The 20,793-nt window shown below is 56.3% G+C and overlaps 1 protein-coding gene across 3 annotated transcripts in view; it reads right to left on the bottom strand.

Moving 5' to 3' along the window:
* Window positions 1–19,182: 19,182 nt before the first annotated feature.
* The window catches only part of BABAM2 (BRISC and BRCA1 A complex member 2), a 397,415-nt gene continuing 395,804 nt past the window's right edge, over window positions 19,183–20,793 (bottom strand). For all 3 annotated transcript variants that reach the window (XM_053201072.1, XM_015064178.3, XM_053201074.1), the window contains one exon: window positions 19,183–19,625. In XM_053201072.1, coding sequence (XP_053057047.1) covers window positions 19,562–19,625 — 64 coding nt within the window. In that variant the 3' untranslated portion in view covers window positions 19,183–19,561. The remainder of the gene's footprint in view (window positions 19,626–20,793) is intronic.

Below are 20,793 nucleotides of genomic sequence, written 5' to 3' on the forward strand. Positions count from 1 at the left end.
CAGGGCTCTCTAAACGTGGGAATCAGGCACAGGTCAGGCGCTGGACCTCATGGGTCCCACGTGACACAGCACCCGACTCCAAGCCACTATCCACACAGAGCAGCAAGACAGAGCAGACCCCCTTTTTCAGATCAGGGTCGTACCCCCTCCCCAGTCTCTCTTGCTGCCATCCCAGAAGGGGTGGGTATGCCAGGGCTGGGGAATGGGAAGGGGTAGCTTATGCCTGTCCCAGGCTCTGTGCTCTCATTTAAGGTTTCAACGACTCTTTGAAGTAGGTAATTCACAGAGTGCTCAGTTGACCGATGACAGACCCAAGGCTCAAAGACGTTTGGGATTTGCCTGAGGCCCCAGTTAGCATTAGGTCTTGCATGTGGTCGGTGTTCAGGAATGTTTGTCACGTAGAGAGGGGCCAAGATGCTACCTTTTCTCAGAGAAGCAGAATTCTCAGGGCGCACGGGACAAGACTGTTTCTGTTCTGAGGGAGCTGGCACCCCCCAGTGAAGGGGCCCTGACTGGGCCAGGGCCTCCTCAGGAGTGTGGATGTCAGGCTGGGGCTGTGGATGGCCAGAGCATCACAGACCCAACTCAATCCAGATCCATCCAATGCAGGAGAACGTGATGGCCCTTCTGCCTTCGCAGTGGGGCTCCATCTCCTTCGACTTGATCCAAATTCTTATTGGGCCACTACCCGTGCCAATCAGGCTCACTCTGCAGGGCCCTTTGGGGATCAGATAGCCTGGCCAGAGGGGAAATAAAACAGAGACAAAATGACAGGGTTCCTGTCCTCAGGGAACCTACACTCTCTTTAGGAATGATGACAGGAACAATGGCCACCACCACCACCCCAGTGTTTTAATCACTGTATTTATCCAGCATTACTACGTACCAAGCCCCATAAAGCGTGTCACACATATGTCTCATTTAATGCCTGTTAAAAACAACCTGTGAAGTGGCCATCGTTCCCATTTTATAGATGAGGCAACTGAGTTTTGGTCCCTTGCCCAAGGTGACGAGGTAGGAAGTGGCAAAGCTGGGATTTGAATCTGGGACTGTCAGACTACAGGACCGTGGTCCTGACCACAGAACACCAATAACTTGGACCCAAGGCAGAAGGACACACATTCCACACAACTGTGCTGAGTGTGCAGAAAAGGGATGCAGGGGAACCCGGGGCCCTGTGGAAGGTAGGCAGTGGTCGGCGGGCAGGGACGGGGCAAAGGGCACCAGTGCCAGCCAGGGCTGACGGGTGGGGCTCATGGAGCACATAAGCCTCGTGAGGAGCAGCCAGTAGTTCCTTTGGGACAGAGGCCAGGCCCTTGGGAAGGGGGCGCTTTGGGAAACAGAGATCAAGGCCAGAGTGGGGCAAACTGGTGCTGGGTGAGAGCTTCCATCTTTGTTTAGCCTTGGGCTCCTCACGGAAGGCCGTGTCCTTGAGGTCAAAGGCCTGTTCAGGCCAGAGCTTCTCCAGCACCGTGCCCCACCCCTCTGCTCTCTACATCAACTTCGCACCCCTCCCTGCGGTCCGGTCCGGATGCCTTCCTTCATCAGCTGTTGAGACCAAGCAGTTCCAGAGAGGCCTGAGCAGCTCAGAGACGGCTGGGTTTGTGGGCGGAGCCTGAGACCTGGAGAATGATCTGAACTGATAGAGCCCATGTGGGTGGTCTCCCCTAGAGCCTGGGAGGGAGCCAACGGGGCTGGCTGTGTCCCTGGCCTGGACACCGGCAACTCAGTCAGAATAGGCTTGGCGTCCATGTTGCATGCTGGGCTGGTTACAGGCCTCCAGAGGCCCCAGACACTGTCCCCAAAGCCATCACCGGGCATCATGGCGGCCACAGCTGCCTGCCCGCCCACTCTGCCTGTGGCCCCTGGCGGGGTGGCGGGACCTTTCCTGCACTCCTGGGTTCCATTCCACAGTCAGAATTCTGGCAGCTGCCTTCTGCCTCTGGCCTCACCTCCCTTCTTCTCTCATCCACTCATCTTCTGCTCCTTTACCATCAGGAGGTGGGTCTCCACTAAGTGGCTCTCTGGGGCCCCAGAGTGGAGGCAGGCAGGACCCTGAGCTGGGCTGCCAGGGCTGAGGGTGGCTCAGAGGTGGAGAAGGGGCCAGGCCAAGGGCAGCGAGCCTTGAGCAAAGGCGCCGGGGACGGTTTGTGAGCCCAGCTCCCCCTTGCTCACGCTCCTGGCAGGAGGCCCAGGCTCAGAGCCGGCCTCACAGGCTGATTCGTGACTGAGAAACTGCCTCCTGGGCCCTGCTCTAGGTGGGAGGGGCCTGGGAAAACCAAGTTGTTGGGCCTTCATGGCCCTGTGGGGCCTGCCCAGGCTGTGTGTGGCGGCTCAGGAGGCCCGGGAAAGCCATTTTCTTCATTAAGCATCTGGGTGGAGACTGCAGGAATCAGCAGGAATGCCTTGCCAATTATCCAGACTCGGGCTGGTGGCCGGGCCCCAGGGGAAGCAGGTTTGACTCCCTCAGTCCTTCCCAATGCCCCTTGCTCTTCCTTCTGGAGTGGTAATTAATCAGGGCTGCTCAGGGGCGGTGGGCGGTGTTTTCCATACTGCCCTGCCATCCACCTGCCCGCTGCTGCCCCTGGCTCTGGAACCTGGGATGAGCAAGGTCCCAGGATACAGTCAGCATCCCTGCTCTGGGCCAGCTCCCAAGCCGAGCATGGGTGACAGAGGAGCCAGAGACGTGGCCATCGTGGCTTATGCGCCATGGCTGCTGTGGCTGCAGCGACACCCCTAGGTGGCCAAGACGGCCACCGACGATCAGCCCCTTGACTGCTCCGAGAGCCACCCAGTGCTCTGCATCCTGGCAGGACTGCTGCCTGAGACCTGCTCTCAAAGAGCGTGAGCTCCCCTGTGGAGCCACATCCCCCGGCATCGCTCGCAGCTCCACTGTCCCGTCTTTCAACCTGGGAGCCCGGGGCCTGGGCCTCATCTGTTCACCTCATCGCCCTCCAAAGTGGCAAGCCCACAGACTGGCTAAGTGTCCGTTTGTTGACTTGCCAAGTGTGGGCCTGGGGTGGACGAGGGCGGAGCGGGCAGGGCCAGGGACTGCAGTGGGGGTGGCAGAGAGGATGCGGCCAGTAGGCAGGATTTGGAGGGGGAACAAATCAGAGCAGTGACTGGCTGGATGTGGGGATTAGAAAGAGTGTTGGGTTGAGTCTCGGGCAACTCGGGGTTCTGTCAACTTGGGCCCGTGCTCTTACCTCCCAGAGGCAGAGGATCCCCGACCCCGTCCACCGCCAAGGCGGGAGCAGTGAGCTCATGTCTGCCTGGCTCAACTGCTCTAGAAACTCACACTCTCTCTGCTTGTCATGAGAATTATGAAAAAGTCCAAACACACTAAAGGGAGAACAAAAGAGTCTCACAACCCCTGAGGATCCCACCACTCAGCCTCCACACTCATCAGCCTTTGCTAATCTTTCCTATTTCCCATCCCCCCCCCCGCCTTTTTTTTTGTATTTTAAAACAATACCAGACATCAGACAATTTTTCCCATAAATACTGCAGTTTTTATCTCCAACAGATTGAGTGTGTCTGTTTTACATAACCACAAGGCCGAGTCTTAGCAACTGTTGGTAAAAGTTAACGGAGTGTCACATAAAACCCCGCTCAGGCTCCCATTTCTCTGGTGGCCTCATCCTTCTAGTGCCAGCACACCGATTCCTAAGACAGGGGAGATTGTCACAGCAGGTCACATCATAGCCTTCAGGTCAGCTTGGCTCAGCAAGCTCTTCCTAAAGCTCTCAGCCCCATGCCAGGGGCTAAGCTACATAGGTGACAGAGACAGGCCCTGTCACACAGGAGCTCAACGTGGCCACTGCCAGTAGAAGAGTCTTCTAGACCAGCCTGGATCCAGGAAGACACGAAATCCTCTCCTGCCTCCCAGAATCCTTGGAATCAACTCATGAGGCTCAGAGGCCCTTTCACAAGGCCCATGCCTACCCCTGGTCTCTTTCTCCCCATTTCCTCCCACCCCCGTTTCCATGTGCCTATGCACCACCCTGCTGGAATGACCAATCCTGTCCCTTGGCCCGGAATGTCTCTTTTTCTCCCTCCCTCCCTCCAGGCTCCTGCTCAGTGCCTCTTCTGTGACCAGCCCAGGGTTGCTCCTGTGTTCCCAGCATAAACTCCCGTCCCTGCTGTAATGACTGTTTCGTGTGTCTGGGGTTTTCCAAAGGGCAGGACTGGGTCCCTAGTGTTCCATACACAGCCAGCCCTCCACATTGGGATATTCTGTATGCTTGTTGTATGACCTGGGTGTGCAAGTGAAGGAGTGAATTCGAAGGAGAACCGGTTGGTGGAAGAACAGAGAAACAGCTGGGAACACATGGGAATGGGAGGTGCTCTCCCAGAGCCCTCCGCCCATCTTCAGAAGCTGGAAAACAGTTGGAGCCAGCGAGTGGTGGGGCCGCTTCTCTCCCAGCAGAGCAGAGGATCTCCTGCCCCTTCCCATCAGTGAGGCCTGAGCTGTCTAGTGTCCCGTGTCACTGGCTCTCTGAACGCCCCCAGGGCAGTTTCCCTCCCCGGGTCAGGCTGGAAACACGCATGGGGAGCTCAGCGCATGCCCAGACCCCGCGCCTGCTGGTGGGGTCTGTTTGCACATGGTCATCTGGTTTCAATCCAGTGAAATCTTAAAACTTTCCACGGGAACTTCTTCTATTTTGAACTCCTCCCGGATGGGCTGGATGGACTAACTCCGAGCAGGCTGTGAGCTCCTGAGCAGCGGCTGGGGAGTCGCCGCCCCCAGCCGGCCCGTCAGCAGGAGCAAGCGTTGCTGGGGCAGCTGCGGAATTCAGACCCATCCCCCCCTCAGGCTTGCGGGGGGGGGGGGGGGGGGCACCCTGAGCCTGTTCCTTTTTTCCTTCTGGGCCTGTATCTCCTCATCTGCACAGAGCAGGGCTAATGCCAGGCAACCAGACTGCCTGCGTGCAAATCCTGGCACCACCCGTAGTAAACTATGTCACTTTGGCAAAGTTACCGGACCTCCCATTCTTCATCTATAAAATGGAAATAAGTTGAGCTGTTGGGATTGCAGGAGTCAACACCTGTAAAGTGCTTAGCACAGTGTCTGGGATATATTGCAAGGCCCCTACTAAGCACCGGTTATTACACAGCCGTAATTTCTTATCTGAAACCTTTGGCCTTTCGCATCTCAGAGTTTATGTTTATATGTCTTTGAATTTTTAGAAACGTAATATGCGTGTTCCGATAGCACATGTGATCCAGCGAGGTCTTGGCAGCTTGCCATGGCCAAACGTATTAGCATTTCCTCACTCACAGCTACGAGTAGTCACCCTAAGCGGGAAAAGGAAAGACCACAGGCAGCCTCATGTGTGATCAGGCCACGTTTTGCTGCCAATTAAGTTACTCCAAAATGTTGGGGGATTTAGGACTTTGGGAAGTTTGGACTTGCGGACAAGGAACTGGGGAGCTGGGATTGTTATTGCAACACTTGTTTAGGAGGGAGTACGGAAATGGTTCCCCTTGCGAGCCCACTGTGGAGAAGGGTGGCTGGGCGCCTCCTCCTGCCCCTCTGGGCTGCCCACTGGGGCCCGCCCTGCACAGTGTCCCCGGCACAGAGGGCCTCCACCCAGCGCCTTTGTATGAATTAGAATAAGGCAGGCTCCTTGCAGCCTCAGCACCTGGAGATAAAGCTTGGCAACTAGAGAGCAACTCTACACGGGAAAGGCGTCTCTTCCTCTGGGCAGGCTGACACCAGACGAGCAAAGCACCAGCCTCGCAGGGTGGCCCTGCAGCTGATGGGCAGCTGGCACCCTCCTGACCCCATGTGGACGTGCTCTGAAGGCCTGAGAGGTCACGAAGAACACAAGCTGCCCATAGAGTGGAGCAGTGGAAGGAGCTCCTTCAGATCAGGCCATCTATCCTCAGGCACTGGAAGTTGATTTCTGACTCATCTGCCCCTCTCCGCCCCCCCCCCCCCCCCCCACCGTGCCAACTTGGGCCAAGAGTCACAGGCTCAGGGCTCTGCAGGGAAGAGGGAACGAGTTCCTTTCATCTCAGAATCCGAGTGAAAATCCTGGGCTGACGTCCCCATGGGGTCATCAGGCCCCTGTCCTAGAGGTGGGAGCAATGCCCTGGACATTTGCACAGAGCGTTAGCATTTCCAGATCCCTTCCATAGACTCCAATCTGATATTCACAAGGACCATTCATTACCCCTGTCTCACGTCTCAATAAAGCCAGGTTCAGAGGCGAAGTGACTGGCCCAAGGTCACATGGCAGCAGTTGGCGGAGCCCATATTTCCTGCCTGTTTAGTGTTTTCCGTGCCACACCTCAGTGCCTCTGGGCCCCCACCTCACAGCTGGTCTGCGGCCTTCCCGAGATGGCTTCCCTGCTGGCTATAGTGGGTGCTGGGGGCAAATTCCTGGCCAAAGGCAGGTGCCGGCAAAGAGTTGGGCCCCGGCCCCAGGGGGACCTGGCCCCCGCATCCTGGCCACACTGGCAGGGGAGGCATCCTCTGTCTGCTCCCGAGGGTTAAACACAACACCTCAGCTAATAAAATATAAAGAGCAAACAAGACAACAGCAGGGGTGGATTAAGGAGACTAATGCTTATAAAAGTGCTTTGAGCCCCTGAAGAAAGGAGACACCAAACACGAAGCTTCATTCCCTAGCCTTCGGTCACTGTCAGGTGGCCAGGGAGGCTCTGAGCCTCACAATGGAGGAGGGAGGGAAGGGCAAGGGGAAGGGGAGAGAGGGGAGGAGGTGGAGGGGGTGTCCAGGCATACTGGGCAGAAGACATGCCGTGACACTTGCCATGTCCATAGCTCATGGCATCCTGTGAGCAAGAGGGGTGGCCATTAACACAAGTGAACTGCCACACAGACAGAAAAGCAGGAGGCCAAGTATGTGGCGTCTCGCTGGCCTCCAGGCCCTGGAACACGATGCACAAACAGCATGGTGAGGAGGCTCTCAGGTCCACGGGGGCTCAGAGCCAGGGCAGGGTCCTGGGAGGTGAGCCCTGGCTCACTGTGGCTGAACAGGTGTGGCCACCCCCCACATAGGGTAAGAGCAGCCCCAGTGGGGGGGGGGGGGGCTCTGCATGGACCAGGGCCAAGGACCAGGTGGGAAGATGCAGGAGCCCAAAGTAGGTGCCAGTGGCCCTCCCAGGAATGAGCACAATGTGAGGAAACAGTCCAGGAGGGCAGACCAGCCTCTGGAAACAAAAACAGAATCTCAGCTCCCAGACCAGGTGGGAGGGAAGAGGAAATCAGCCCAGAGCAGGGCCAGTGCTCTGGGTGCCAAAGCCCCCCACCTGCCCCTAAGCGAGGGGTGGTGGTGGGGGGGGGGTCTCTCCAGCAGTCTGTGCTGCGGCCACTACCCCAGCTGGCCAGTGATCCTTTCCAGAACTGGGGCAAGTGATGTGCATCAAGGTTGCAGGTGGTCCCTATGGGGCCTGTGAGCAAATGGTAAAAAGATGCCCCCATCTGGGCAGCTGTAGCCCTAGGCACAGGTTTGCTGCGTAGATGGCAGCTGGGGCTACATTTTAACCCCATCTCCTTTCCTGACTATACAGAGTGACCCTCACCTGGATGGTCCCCTGCCAATCCAGGATGCTTCTGCTGTTATGGGGCCTTTGAGGTCTTCCTTCCCACCTCACCCCTCACCCTGGTCCCTGATGGCCCCTGACTGAGTCAGAGGCAGATGAAAAAACACTGATTTGCGAATCAGATCAGGTTTTAGCCCCATCCTGGATCCCTGTCCCTCTCTGGGCCTCAGTTTTCCCACCTGTATTAGCATTGGACCACATGGTCTCGATGGCCCTTGAAGCCTGAACATTGGGTGGTCCTCTGATAAGTGCCAGAGTAAAGGTTGTCCATTGTCCCTGGTAAGGCTCTCTGCCACCAGCCTTTCCCACAGAATGGCAGGAGCAGAAACCCAGGGGTCTGAGCACTGACCAGGGGAGGGGCAAGAAGTGGGGTTGAAGGTGTGGGGAGTGTGGGGAGGGCTGGGCTACAGGCCAGACCCACTGCCTGGGTCTCCTGTGTCCCAGGGTGATGTCTCATGCTGTGGGGACACCATGACCCTTCCCAGAGTGGACGACAGCCCTGGATCGTGTGGGTGTGGCCCCAAACCTCCCCATTCAGCTCCTCTCCTCTTGCACTCAGACCCGTCCCGCTCACACACTCCTAACCTGTGGCCTGCGAGAGGGAGCCTAGCATCCTCAAGTTGGAGGGCTGCAGATCAGAGTTCTACTAGCACCTATTACGAGCCGGGTGGTCACCCTTTGGGGCTCCCATTTTCTTGCCTGTGAAATGGGGATAAAAACTTTGGCCTCTTAGGGTTGACGTGAGGGCAAGGGTCTGACCCCGGGGCTGGCACAGCGGAGAACGCTCACCAGACGGGAATCGTCACCATCGTCCCAGCGCTTGGCCAGGTGCCATTCCTTAGCGCGGATGAGTCCCCTGCCATTCTCTCCTCCTGGGATGCCCTTCCTGGCTCCTGCCACTCAGAGCCCGTGGGGCAGGCGGGTGCCACCTCTCCCAAGTAACACTTTCCGATCCCCTAGCCGGAGTATGTCTCAAGAGCCCCTTTCACTTCCACCACAGACACTCCGTCTTTCAGAACATCCTTGGAACATAGTGTGTGGGCGTTGGACACAGGCTGGGCGTGAGGCCTCTCGGAGGTGATTTCTCACAGAGGCTGGCACATAGTAGGTGTTCTAGAAGACAGTGTGGAATGCCCTAACATTGAGGCCTGTGGCCGGGCCCTTCACAGGGGAAGCTCAGGGAAAGCTGGCCAAGGGGCTGGGCCCGCGGATGGTGCCCTGGCCCCGAGTGAGCCGGCCAGCGGCGAGGCAAGCTGCCCCCTGCAGCCTCCCACACTGGCCAGGTGTGGCTGGGCTAGACTTGCGGTGGGCTGAGGGCTCCTTAATGACAGTAATAATAGTAACAGCAGCTCCCATCCGTGGCTGCTTATTATATCGCAGGCATGTTATGTCCATCACTCGCCAGATCGGCATAACCAGCCTGTTAAGTAGGTGCTATTATCATCCCATTTTATAGACAAAGAAACTGAGGTTCGGAGAGGTGAAGGTCAGGCAACCACTAAGTAGCTTAGTGAGGATTTTTATTTCTGGCTCCAGACCTGGGCTTCTAGCCCCAACTGGGGGGTTCCGGGCCGTGTTCAGGCCCCCGTGCCTCCCCCCAGCCCTGGCTGGTGGGAGGCTGGCAGAGGAGGGTAGCTCCAGCATTCTCTGAGGCGCTGACACCTTCCCTTTGGTCTCAGGCTTCCTCCCACCTCCACGCCCACACATGTCTGGACAGATGCAGGTTTCAGGCTCTCCCTGGGGCCCCCACCCAGGCCTGCCCAATGCCACCTCCCCAGGCTGCTTCCATTCCCAGGGCTTGAGGCCACGTGGGGAAGGCAGGACTCAGGCTCCCCGCTGCGGCCTGAGCATCAGCACCCTTGCTTCTCACGCTCTGTGCCCACTGCTGTCAAAACTTGACGGGGTGTTTTCCCATTTTCCAGCTCTTCTAGTTCACCGCTTCCTGCCCCAGGGCCCTCCCCTGCCCCACCTGAGGGTCCGATTCCTTTACAAGTTCCACCTTAGGCTGCCTCTACCCTTTGGCCTCCAGCCACCACTCCGGGAACCTCCTTAAATATCACTTTGATCCTGTCCCTCCCCTGCTCACAAGCCTTCAAGGGCTCCCTCTTCCTCCTGCAGCAGCTAGACACCTCACTTCCCGGGAAGCCCTTCCTGAGCTGACCGTTTCTCTGTCTTACTTCTCCTCACACCCCACCTCAGCTCAGCCTGGAGGCCCAACACCCTCCTCATTGTCTTACCTACCTCAGTGCTTCCTCCTCCCCTGCCACAATATTCTAGCACACTCTCCCATTTCCCACTGCATGAACTGGTCCATTGCCATGAAGTATGTTTCACGGAATATACTTATAATAGGGAAACTCATGAGCTAATTCAAATGGCCAAAAGGGGAGGCGCTATGCGAACCCCGGAGAAACAGGAGGGAGATCTTCCAAAGATGGCTGTGAAGACCGTGGCAAGATGGCTGAGACTTAGGAAATAATGTTAAGTAAAAAGCAAAACCGGACGCAAAACTGTATTATCTTGGTTCTGAACCTGTGACAACCGAATGGCTGGGATAGCATTCCCCATCACAGAATCGGCGCACTGTACGTGTTGCCCGCTGTTAAACACCACGCTAAACGCAGTTATGTCAGGAGGATGGGTTGTGGATCATTTCTGTGCCTTGCTCCTCTCATAATGGGAAAAAGGCGTCGATACAAGCAGTTTTGATGGCAATGACGGGGAGGTTTGGCTATGACACCCGTCCAGGTGCCCGCCTTCCAGGTCACACCCACCTCGGAAGGATCCAGGAGCCAGAACGCAGGGCTTTCAGACAGGACTCATCTCGGGCACCCCACGGGACCCTGTTCGCCCACCTTGGGTCCTCTGGAACTGAATGGGAGGAGCAGGTGGCCAGCCAGGGAGGCTCTGGGGGTAGGCGGAGCCCGGGGGAGTGTAGGCGGCACGGCCACCGGCACCCATTTCACCACGTCCTCGGGGCAACCCCCCCCGCACCCCCCCCGCCCCCCCCCGCCGAGGGCCCCTGCCTGGCGGCAACAGCGACTCTGCATTAGGTGGTGGCAGTGGCAGACTGCTCACACAGCTGTGCTATCCCCAAGCCCTGTCTGCCTTGTTCTCATGAGCAGCCCGTGAGGAGGGCTCCTGTTGCACAGATGAGGGACAGTTAACGCCCCACGTGGTCAGAGGGCGGCGGACCAGGACTCAGCCCTGCCTTTCCGCTTCACGATTTTCGCCTGCCCCGTCTGGAAGCTCTGGGGTCAGCGACCGACGCCACTCGGGGTGGGCGGGGGGGGGCAGGGCGGTCTCCAGGGGCCAGAGGCAAGCCCACACTGGGGCCTGGGAATGAAGCAAGTTCTGGAAGGGGAAGGAGGACAGGTGTGCCTTGCCTCCTTCCGGTCTTCCCTGAGCGCCCTGGTCACAGTGCCCCCCCCCCCCCCACTCCTCCCTGCTTTACACCCTCCAGTGTACTCACTGTGCGTCCTGTTCATGCTGTCTCTCTCCGGCGGGAATGGAAGCTCCACGAAGGCAGGCAACCTTATGCCTTATTCACTGCCGCCATCTCCAGTGCCTGGGACAGTGCCTGTCACCAAGTAGGTGCTCAGTAAATAACTGAACGCCTGTGAACTAGGCATCCTGTTCTCCTCAGCCCAGCCGCAGACCCCACCAGGAAGCCCAACCACCACGATGAGGCAAAGGGATAAAATATTTTGAGGGCCAAGAGGCTGAATCTGGGCCCAGCTGACCCCTCCTCTAGGAAGCCCTCCCTGATTTGCCTGGTAAGCAGTGTGGATCTGCTGCTCTCCCGCAGGGCATATCACCGCCTCCCCTGTGAGCAGTGTTATCTTTCTGGCTTATCTTTCCGGCTCTTTGGGGGCAGGGTTGGTCTTATCATCTGTACAGTCCCGGGGCCAGGAAGAGAGGGTGCTCAACAGATGTCTGTCGAATGCCTAAGTGGGGTTCAATCCCTGCTTCTCCCTGGGAGCAGCCCCCACATCCAGGCACACAGAAAGTGCTCAAAAAACACGTGGAAAGGCCGGAGGCCTGCCTGGTTCGGTACTGCTGTTCCGCTGTTTTCCACCTGTTTGGTCTGGCCCCACCTGTTTGAGCCCAGACACGTGGGCTCACCTGTGTCCTGTTCACGCTAGACCCGCCTCGGTCAAGGCCTTCTGGCTTAGGATGGCTCCGGTGTCTCTTCCTGCAGTCTCTGCAGGCCTGGCCACCCTCCCAGGGGTGTGGGACACGCAAGGTTTCTGGATGACGCTACCCTCTCCAGCCCTGGAAACCTGCTTCTCGCTCTCAGGGCCGCCCTTCACGACCGGGGTAGCTCACGTGTGGGCACGTGGGAGGCAGAGGTACTGAGAAGGGGCTTCGTGTCTCTCCACAGCTGCAGATGGTTAACGCTGGGCCTTCATCCTGCTTCTCCAGATCAGCTGCGAACGCCCCCCCCCCCCCCCCCCCCACCCCGGCCCTCAGCCCAGGGTCTGGCTTGGGCAGACCAGGCTTTCTAACCAGGGGCCTAGAAAGCCGTCAAGGGGGTCCGTGACTGACAGTCAAGATTTTAAGGGAGGCTAATGTTTATTGTATGTTTACCACAGAGGAGGAACCCCCGGCTAATAAACTGTTCTAGTTTTGTCTGGAAACGTGCCCATTCAGTGAGGTAATTTCCAGTCCCTAGTATTCTTTCGAATCTCTAGCAAGCAAGCATATGTCATTGGTCAAAAGGGGGGGAAATAAATGATTACTTAATAACTGCAGTTTAATAAACAAAACCTTCTGAAAGCAGGGGTCTTGACAGAAGTGAAGAGTTGGGAACTGCAGGCCAAGGTGCTCAGCATGGGCTCACTGAGGGGAGAAGGGGGGGAGAGGGAGGGGGAAGGAAGGGGGAGGGGAGGAGGGGGAGGAGGAGGGAAGAAGGGGAGGAGGGGAAGGGGAAGGGGGGAAGGGGAGAGGAGGAATAGGGAAGAAAAGGAGGGGGAAGGGGAGAAGGGGAGGAGGGAGTACAGGAGGAGGGCTGTGGGCCTGGTGGGGCTGGCAGAGGCGGTGACCGTGACCGCTGGCCCCAGGAGTGTCAAATACACGGAGGGGGTGTCATCTGAATGCCCATAAGGCAGGGGCAGAAAAGGATTATTTTTGTAGTCAGCTGAAGCTTAAGAGCAGGGATGGGAAAGGGAAAGAAGGACTAAAGAACAGGCAAGGCTTAACCTGGGCAAAATCTGAGTGACAAGAGAGACTTCAGACCTTTCTGAGCACTCACTACCTGCCAGTGCTGGTCTAAGCATTTCACATGTCCCAATTCACACAGCCCTTCTGCCAGGCCTGCGATGGAGGCAGGAGTCCCATTTTGCAGAGAAAAAAACTGAGGTCAAGTGGCTTGCTCAAGTTCATGCCTCTACTAAGTGGTGGAAACGGCATTTGACTCAGGCTGACTGGCTCCAAAGCCCACGGGCCTCATCTCCCACAAGCCAATTAGCCAAGGGCTTGGGTTCACCGAAGCGTGCTCCCGTCGGGAGAGTTCTGCGCCATTTCTGTGATTCCCCTATGGCTGCCGACTGCTGATTGCCGGCACCTGGAATGGGCAAGGTTGGGGGGCTGCTGGTCCTGGGGTGACAGAAGGGAAAGCAGAGGAGGTGCCCCAGGGGGCAGCCTGAGGTGTCGGTGCCGTGCGGGTGGAAAGGTCGAGGAGACGGGTGGAGGCAGCTGTCCGGGTTGGGCAATCCGCCAGCCCACGCAGGCTGACAGCCCGGGTGTGCGGAGGACTCCTTACCCCACCTGAGCCTGTGCTTGAGCATCAGGAGGGGACACTGAGGCAGGATAAGGGGCAGCGGAGTCATCTGAAGCCCGGGCTGTGTGTGGGAGTGAAGGAATGAGCCCCTGAGGAGTCTTCCCCCAAGTCAATCTGGCCCCCCTGGGCCGACCCTTGCCCCCAGGCCTAGTGTCCCCAGGCGTGACACCGGCCCCTAGCTGGGCTATGAAATGAGCCCAAGGTAAAATCCCTCTGTCAGCCTACTTGAACTTATGCACCCAGATGACGACTGACTCCAAAGCTGTACCCTGGGGAGGTGGCACTCTTATTCTGCAGGCACTGTTACACCCAAATGGTTTCTGGCCTGCCCAGGAATTGCCCTCAGAGCCCTGATGCCTGCCTTCGGCTCTCTGCAGTGGTGGCCTATCAGCTCTCTGAAGGGCCAAGAAGGCAATGGATGCAAAGGACCCAGAACAGGGCCTAGGATCTCATGCATGATGCTCAAGAGGGCTTTCGTCACTATTAATACCCCCCACCACCTGCTCAGACAGCCAAAGGTCATTGCCAGCTGGGGAGTCCTATTTTGCAGCAAAAGTACGATCACGGAGTTGAAAGGGATGAGTTCTCTTGGGTGACTCCTAACTGGGCTCACAGGGGATAGAGTGAGGAGACTTCTGTAGAGGGACAGCTACTAGCTGGCGTTGAAGAAGTGGGTGATGGGCTCTATTCTGGAGGAACACGTATCTGTCACACCTTCCACATGCCATGCGGCTCATCCCAACGTGGCAACTGGCCCAGCCCAGGGAGGGTCAGTCTGGTCATTCCTGGGTTGCCTGTGGGGTTACTTTTATTGCTACAATTAGTCATAATTCATCATAACCCCAAGCTTGACCTCTCAGACTTATAAAGCATGGCTCTTCCAAAAGGGTCAGAGATGAATGGAGGAGTGACATGGGAGCCCTGAAGCAGGAGAACACGAGTTATGTTAGGAAATAATCCTTGGAGTTCTTTCTTACTTGCCCTAGGATCCTGTGCTTTTGGAAGTAGCCTGGTGCCCTTCCTTAATAACTGCCACAACCATTCCCATCTAGTTTTCCCCAGATGTCAGGCCATCGTTTCAACCAAGTGTGTTCTGGGCTTTAACCTGAGAATGTGGCACAAACTCAGATTTTTTTTCCACAGTGGGCTGGCCCTGGCTCAGTCATCTGCAAGTCAGTTGGTATTTCTATGGATTTCTGTAGCCACACAGGCCCATCTGCCTGCACAAGGCCTGCTTCAGAGCATCCTGCAGTAGAGGGCACACGGACACACAGAACCCCCGGTGGTGAAGCCTTGGAACCAGCAGACCTAGGGCCAACCCCGGCTTCCACCTGACCTGGCCCAGGCCCGACCACCCCAAGCCCCTCTCCTCCTGCGGAAAATGGCAGAAACCAGGATATGAACGTCTCGTATACGATAGATGCTCAATAAATCTCTCTCCATGTGGAGAAGCTTGATAAGGGAAGTGGAAAGAAACCAAGCCCTGGGCTCATTGCCTTTGTGTAATGAGGACCGGGGATGGACAGGGAGAGGGGGAGAAAGGGAAGGAAGGAGGGAAGGAGGGACAGAAAGCAGCAGGGATGCATGAATAGGTAAATATACCAGCTTCCTGTCCTCAGGTGAGTTATTTAGCTTCCTTGAGGCTCAGTTTCTGGATCTACGAAATGGGGATAAGAACGCCTACCTCATTTACTTGTTTTGAGGATTAAAAAAGACAATGTACAAAAAGTAGCTAGCACGGAATGTTATTTATAGCTCCATGGGGATAGCTACCACCATTACCCCCCGCCCAGGACCCATTTCTACTTGGCATCTGGTCCCCTCTCCTTTACTCACTGTGCATAATTACTACAGATGCATAAACAAAAAGGTGAGGCTTCTTCTCTTGCTTTCATTTCAAAAAGCATCATCGACTTGGTTATGATGCCATGAATAGCGTGAGACGCCATCTGACCGTGAGATGGTGTTTTTAACATTCGCGTGAAGGAGAACGTGGGACGGGCCAGTCCCCGTGAACTGGGGCAGTCTCTGGGGCTGGCACTATTTATAGGCTCAAGCAAGAGGCGAGCCGAATGTGGTGATTTCTCTACCAAGGCCGTGCCTGCAAAACAAGAGTCTGTGGCCGTCAGGAACCGAAACTGAGTCAGAAGCAAAAGTGACCTGTGCTGCTCTGATTTTCCTGCCTGTGACAGAGCAGGCTCCAGGGCAGATAAGCAGGTCACGCGGGTGTTTGTTCTCAAGCGCTATGCAGAGCAGCAAGCTGACCCAGCGTGGCGGGGGTGGGGGCGCCCACAGACACTTCCCATCACTCGCTCGTTACGATCAAGAGGACTCATAATTTTGTCTTCCTGGTGATCCAGACAGGGCCACTCTTCCGAAGGCCACATTCGTTGGGCAGGACTGCTCAACAGGGGCATTCTGACTTTTCAGAAAAAGGCCAAAGTCAACATCAGAAAATCATCTTTCTGGTCTGCAATAATAATAATAGCCGCTTTTTATCAAACCTTTCCGTGGGCCGAGCACCGTAGTGGTGCTTTAGGTACATTGTGTCTTCACAACCCTAGGAGGCAGGTGTTTACTCCCATTTTACAGATGAGAAAACAGAACTCCCAGAGATTAAGGGAAGACCCACCCTGGGGTCTGTTTACCCCGGCCAAGGCTCCCACAAGCACCCTCCCTGCTTCTCCCCCATCTGCATCCAGGGACCTCAGGTTGGTAGCCTGAAATCGATCACAGTAGGGGTATTTACACCATGGAAACTGGCAAACAGTGCAAGTCACGCCCCTCCTGTTTTTCTCGTCCTTTTAAAAACTGCTGAAGAACTACCTGTCAAATATTTGCCAGCCACCAAGTGGGCAGAGCCAGGAGTCAAATAGAAGTCTCTCTCCTTGGGGTGCCTGGATGGCTCAGTAGGTTAAGCGTCAACTTCGGCTCAGGTCATGATCTTGCGGTTCATGAATTCGAGCCCCGAGTCGGGCTCTGTGCTGACAGCTCCGTGTCGGGCTCTGTGCTGACAGCTCAGAGCCTGGAGCCTGCTTCTGATTCTGTGTCTCCCTCTCTTTCTGTTCCTCTCCTGTTGACACACATACACACACACACTCTCTCTCTCAAAAATAAATATTAAAAAAAAAAAGTCTCTCTCCTCAAGTTCTCGCTCTTTCCAATTCATTCCCAAGAGCAAACGGGCTCTGTCATGGAGCCCCATGACATCAGGCTGGAGGCAGTGGGTCCTCAGGAAGCCGAGCGGCTGAGAGAAGGCTGAACACGGACAGCCCAGGTCTCTTGCACCTCCGTCCCGGACCTCCCGGGAGAAGCCCGGGTATTGCTAGTCAACACATCGGAGTCCTTTTCCTTGTCCGTGCGGAGCTAAAGATTCAACCGAAATGACAAGGGCTGACTAAGCTGGAGACGGGTTTTATGAGGTAATAATAATGTGCTCTTATAAATGGCACTTTTCTTCTTCAAAGCGTTTTATGGCCATTTACTAATTAGTCCCGGGCTGTACTCTGTACGCACGTACAATGCGTGACGATTGGCTGAACTAGCAAGAAGTGTTTAAAAACACACAGGTGACTGTCATCCATTTTCAAGCACCGCTTGCTCCTGTTGCTGTCAGGGCAGAGGGGAAACTCAGAGATGCTGGTTTTGAATCCTTAGCATTTGCCACACGAAGTGGCTATTGTCACCTTCGGTTGTTTGGTTCCTCCTAAGAAAATCAGCCCAAACCCACCCCCTGAGATGCAAGCCTTTTTAAGATTCATATACTCCTCGTGCTCACAGACCTATACATGGCACATCATCCTTCTCTGGGAAAGAAAAAAGTGTGTTTGTTTTACGAGAGAGATGGGGACATACGTGAGACACGGCACTGCGGGTCTAGAGCCGGGAGCCTGGGTCGAATCCTGACCCTGGCACTGACTGGCTGGTGGTTGTGGGCAACTCACCGAACCTCTCTGTTCTGGTTTCCTCATCTGTGGAAACCTCTACTCAGGGGCTTACTTCACAAGTCTGCGGTGGAGATGCTGAGACCAAGTGTGTGACAGCACTTCCCAGGCACGCCATGCCTTGCTTGGCAGGCGTGTGGGTGCATCGTCAGCAGCCTGGTGGGCCTGAGCAGATATGCACCCCTAGAGGTTGGCAGGGGCGGGAGGGCCATTCCCAGATCACACGGCCCGCTACCGGCTGGTGTCACTACTGACTGGCCGCTTGAAGTGCCTTGGGTCCAGGCCACGTGACCTGACCCCGCCCCACAACTACCAACCACCCTCTGCTGGAACCGGCGCTGAATCCCCCAACTGGGTCTGAAGCCCTGACTCAGTCGACTCTTGGCTCTGTGGGCAGTGAGCCCTACCCATGCCCCTCCACGGGGGGGACACAGCCACAGCAATCCTGGGCGACAGCGTCACGGAGCAGAGAGAATGAGGCTTGGCCCCCGGTCGCATGGAGGTAGAGTGGACTGTCGGCCGGCCAGGGGCAGAAGAGGCTCCAGAGTGGTCGGCTGGCTTTGGGCTCAGAATAATCATCAGGGGAGTTTTATCACAATGCAGGTGTCCCCGCCCCGATGGGTGAGAACTGATCCAGAACTGCAGTGGCGTCCAGAGCAACGGCTCTGACAAAAGCTCCCCGGGGGGTCCTGATGAGCCAAGTCTTTGTACTACGTAGAGAAGGGACTTACTCAAGGTTACACAGCCAGCTGCTGGCAGAGCTGGGGTGTGGACACGGGGCACTGGGCCCTTCTCTGTCATGGGAGTTCCCAAGGTTTCAGGGCAGGGGGAAAAGCACCCACGCGGTGTAAGAACCCGGAGCTGGGCGGTCCTCCAGCTGGTGGCTGGCCGGGGCGGGGGCTCTGTCCCAGCCATTCCCCTTCCTCCTGGGAGCTGGAGAATACAGGAAGGAGAGAGATCCCTCACGGGCCCCCACGAGGGCCCTGGGCTGGTCCCCTTTCAGGCTCACATGATAAAAGGGAACCAAGGGGAACAGTGCGAGGCCCCGTGAAACCCTACAGGTGGGCTGGGGCTTCACCTTCGCCTGGGAAGGCAGGTGGGTGAAGTACGGGTACAGACCCTGCAGGCCAGCTGCTGGCTTCTCTCACCTCGGTGCGTAGGTCCGACGTCCCGTGTTGAAAGCCTTCAGGATGGGACAATGCTAAGCGAAAGTGGCAATCTTATAAAGTGGTCAGGGTGGCTGTACTCAACTTGTGAGGGAGCTAAGAGAAGTCGTGTGATGGTATGGAGAGGCCTGGCCCCCAACTCCAGGCTTGCTCCCATCCCAGTTTGCTGGGAGAGTTTCTGTAGCTCTTGGGTCATAGTTCTCTCTGCGTACTTAAGGGGGCGGCAGGGGTGAGGGGCTGGGGGTGGAAACAAGAGGAGTCCTGACAATCCATAATCCATAAATATAGGAAAAACGGAACTTGCTCAGGGTATCTTCCCCAGCTGCCAGGCCTGAGCCTGGATATCACACATACGCCAGTGATGGCCCACAGCACCCAACCTTTGTCTTCCTGGTAGGATTTACACCAGGCCGCATGAGCCCAAGTAGGCCTCCTATCAGCCTAGGGAGGGGTGACGTGAGAGAGGGAAGGACGGATTCACTGGCTGACTCAGCAAACTCTGCACAGGGCGCCCACTCAGGGAGCTGGAGGGGTGGGGGTGGGGGTGCTGGACCCAGTTGTTCCTGAGCCCCAGTCTTGGGCCTGGCTTGCTGGGTGGCTGAAACCACGCAGGGTGGTCAGATTCATTCAGGCAGCACCTTTCTTGATGGAGAACTGCCCCAAGTGGGAAATGTTGGGTGTAAAACACACACACACACACACACACTCGTGACACTAGTTTTAGGGACAAATAAAAGCAAAGGGGGGTTTAATGTTAAAACTTAGACAAGGTCTTGGAGACAAAGGCTTTCCTGGAATAAGGGTGTGTGCATTTGTGGTGTCTTCCTTTCCCCGGAAAAATAGTTTGTCATAATTTGTGATTTTATTTCTTCCAACTAGAAATATACTGAAGGAAACAAAGAGAGAGCAGCCGGAGGTGGGGGCCAGGTTGCCGCCGGCCAGCTTCAGTCTGGGTCCCAGGCGGGGCGTGCAAAGCCGCTGTGTGAGCAAAACGCTGCCATGAAGGCATTCCAAGTGGCTTCCAGGAAGCCGCCATATGTGCTGACACGCATGTGGACAGAGCAGTCTGGCTGGCCGCTTCTCAAGACTGGTGTTTCCTAGAGCTTTCCATTGGCAAACGCTGCCTCCTGGAACTGAGGGACAAAGGTTTTGAAATAAGCCCTGGTGGGAAAGAGGGGGAGAAAAAAGTTGTGGTTAGCACAAACAACTTGAAAAAAAGTGCAATTCAGAGCTTTCAACCTAACTCAGAACAGTTGTTATTTATTGTTCGTGCATCTGGGGTTGGATTTCCCTTCCCTGCTGATGCAAAGCCCTCTGGATTTTTCCAAGGGAGGTACACACAGTTCACTACTGTGCTATCTTGTGTGGACATTTCAAGGGCCCGTATGCAGACCTTCCTGGCGGCCAGTTCCTATTAGACATCAGTGCTCAGTCTCCCTCTGCTTTTCCCGGGCCAAAGACGGGCCTGATCCCCGCGACAAGCCAGACAGTGGCCAAGCCAGCCACCCAGTCGTTTCTGTGACCTGAAGTATAAAGAGAATTGTACTCTTCATTCAGTTGGATGAGACAAAGAGGGTCTAAGAAAAAGGATTGCTAAGCGTTCCATGGTCTCCACTTATTTCCAAATATATGTGCAGTTTGGTCTACTGGAAAGAAAGCCAGGCTGGGTACCAAGAGAATGTTCCTTGGTCAGTCACAGACTGGCGACGGGATCTGGGGCAGACCGTCTGGCCTTTCTGGAACCCAGATTCGAATCTGTAGAGACAGGCTCCACGTCCTACATGGGCCCACCCTGCCAGGCACGGTATGCGGTGCAAGGGGCTTCGAGGTGACCTAGACGGCCCTTGCCGCACAGGAGATCCCAGTTTAGAGAAGACAAACACATAATCAGTGCCAGCTGAGGCGGTAAGGGTTCCTGTGGAGGCACCGTGAGGCACCAGGCTCGCACCGTCAGTGATGGTGGAGGGGGAGTAGGCATTAGGGGTGTTCTAGGCAAGAAACAGCCGGGGCAGCGACAGGGGGCGAGGGGTGGCTTGCTGTGAGCTGGGAAACGCAAAGCTCTGCCCTAAGACAAAAGGTGAGGTAGGAAGTGGAGGGGCGGGGTAGGCGCCCTCGGCCCCTGGTCACCCAGGCTTGCCTCCTACTTCTCTTTCCCCACCCCCGGCTCACATGAGGGCAGGGTAGTCACACCTTACTTATCCAGAGCGGCTCATTCAGAATCACAACATGAACTAGGACGGGCCACCGAGAGGCCCTGTCACCACCAGTACCACAAAGGCCGCAAACAGGGCTCCCACGGTGCAGGGGTGAGTGGCCCTACACAATTCAA

This window comes from Acinonyx jubatus, chromosome A3, assembly GCF_027475565.1.
Source record: "Acinonyx jubatus isolate Ajub_Pintada_27869175 chromosome A3, VMU_Ajub_asm_v1.0, whole genome shotgun sequence".
Classification (NCBI taxonomy): Eukaryota; Metazoa; Chordata; class Mammalia; order Carnivora; family Felidae; genus Acinonyx; species Acinonyx jubatus.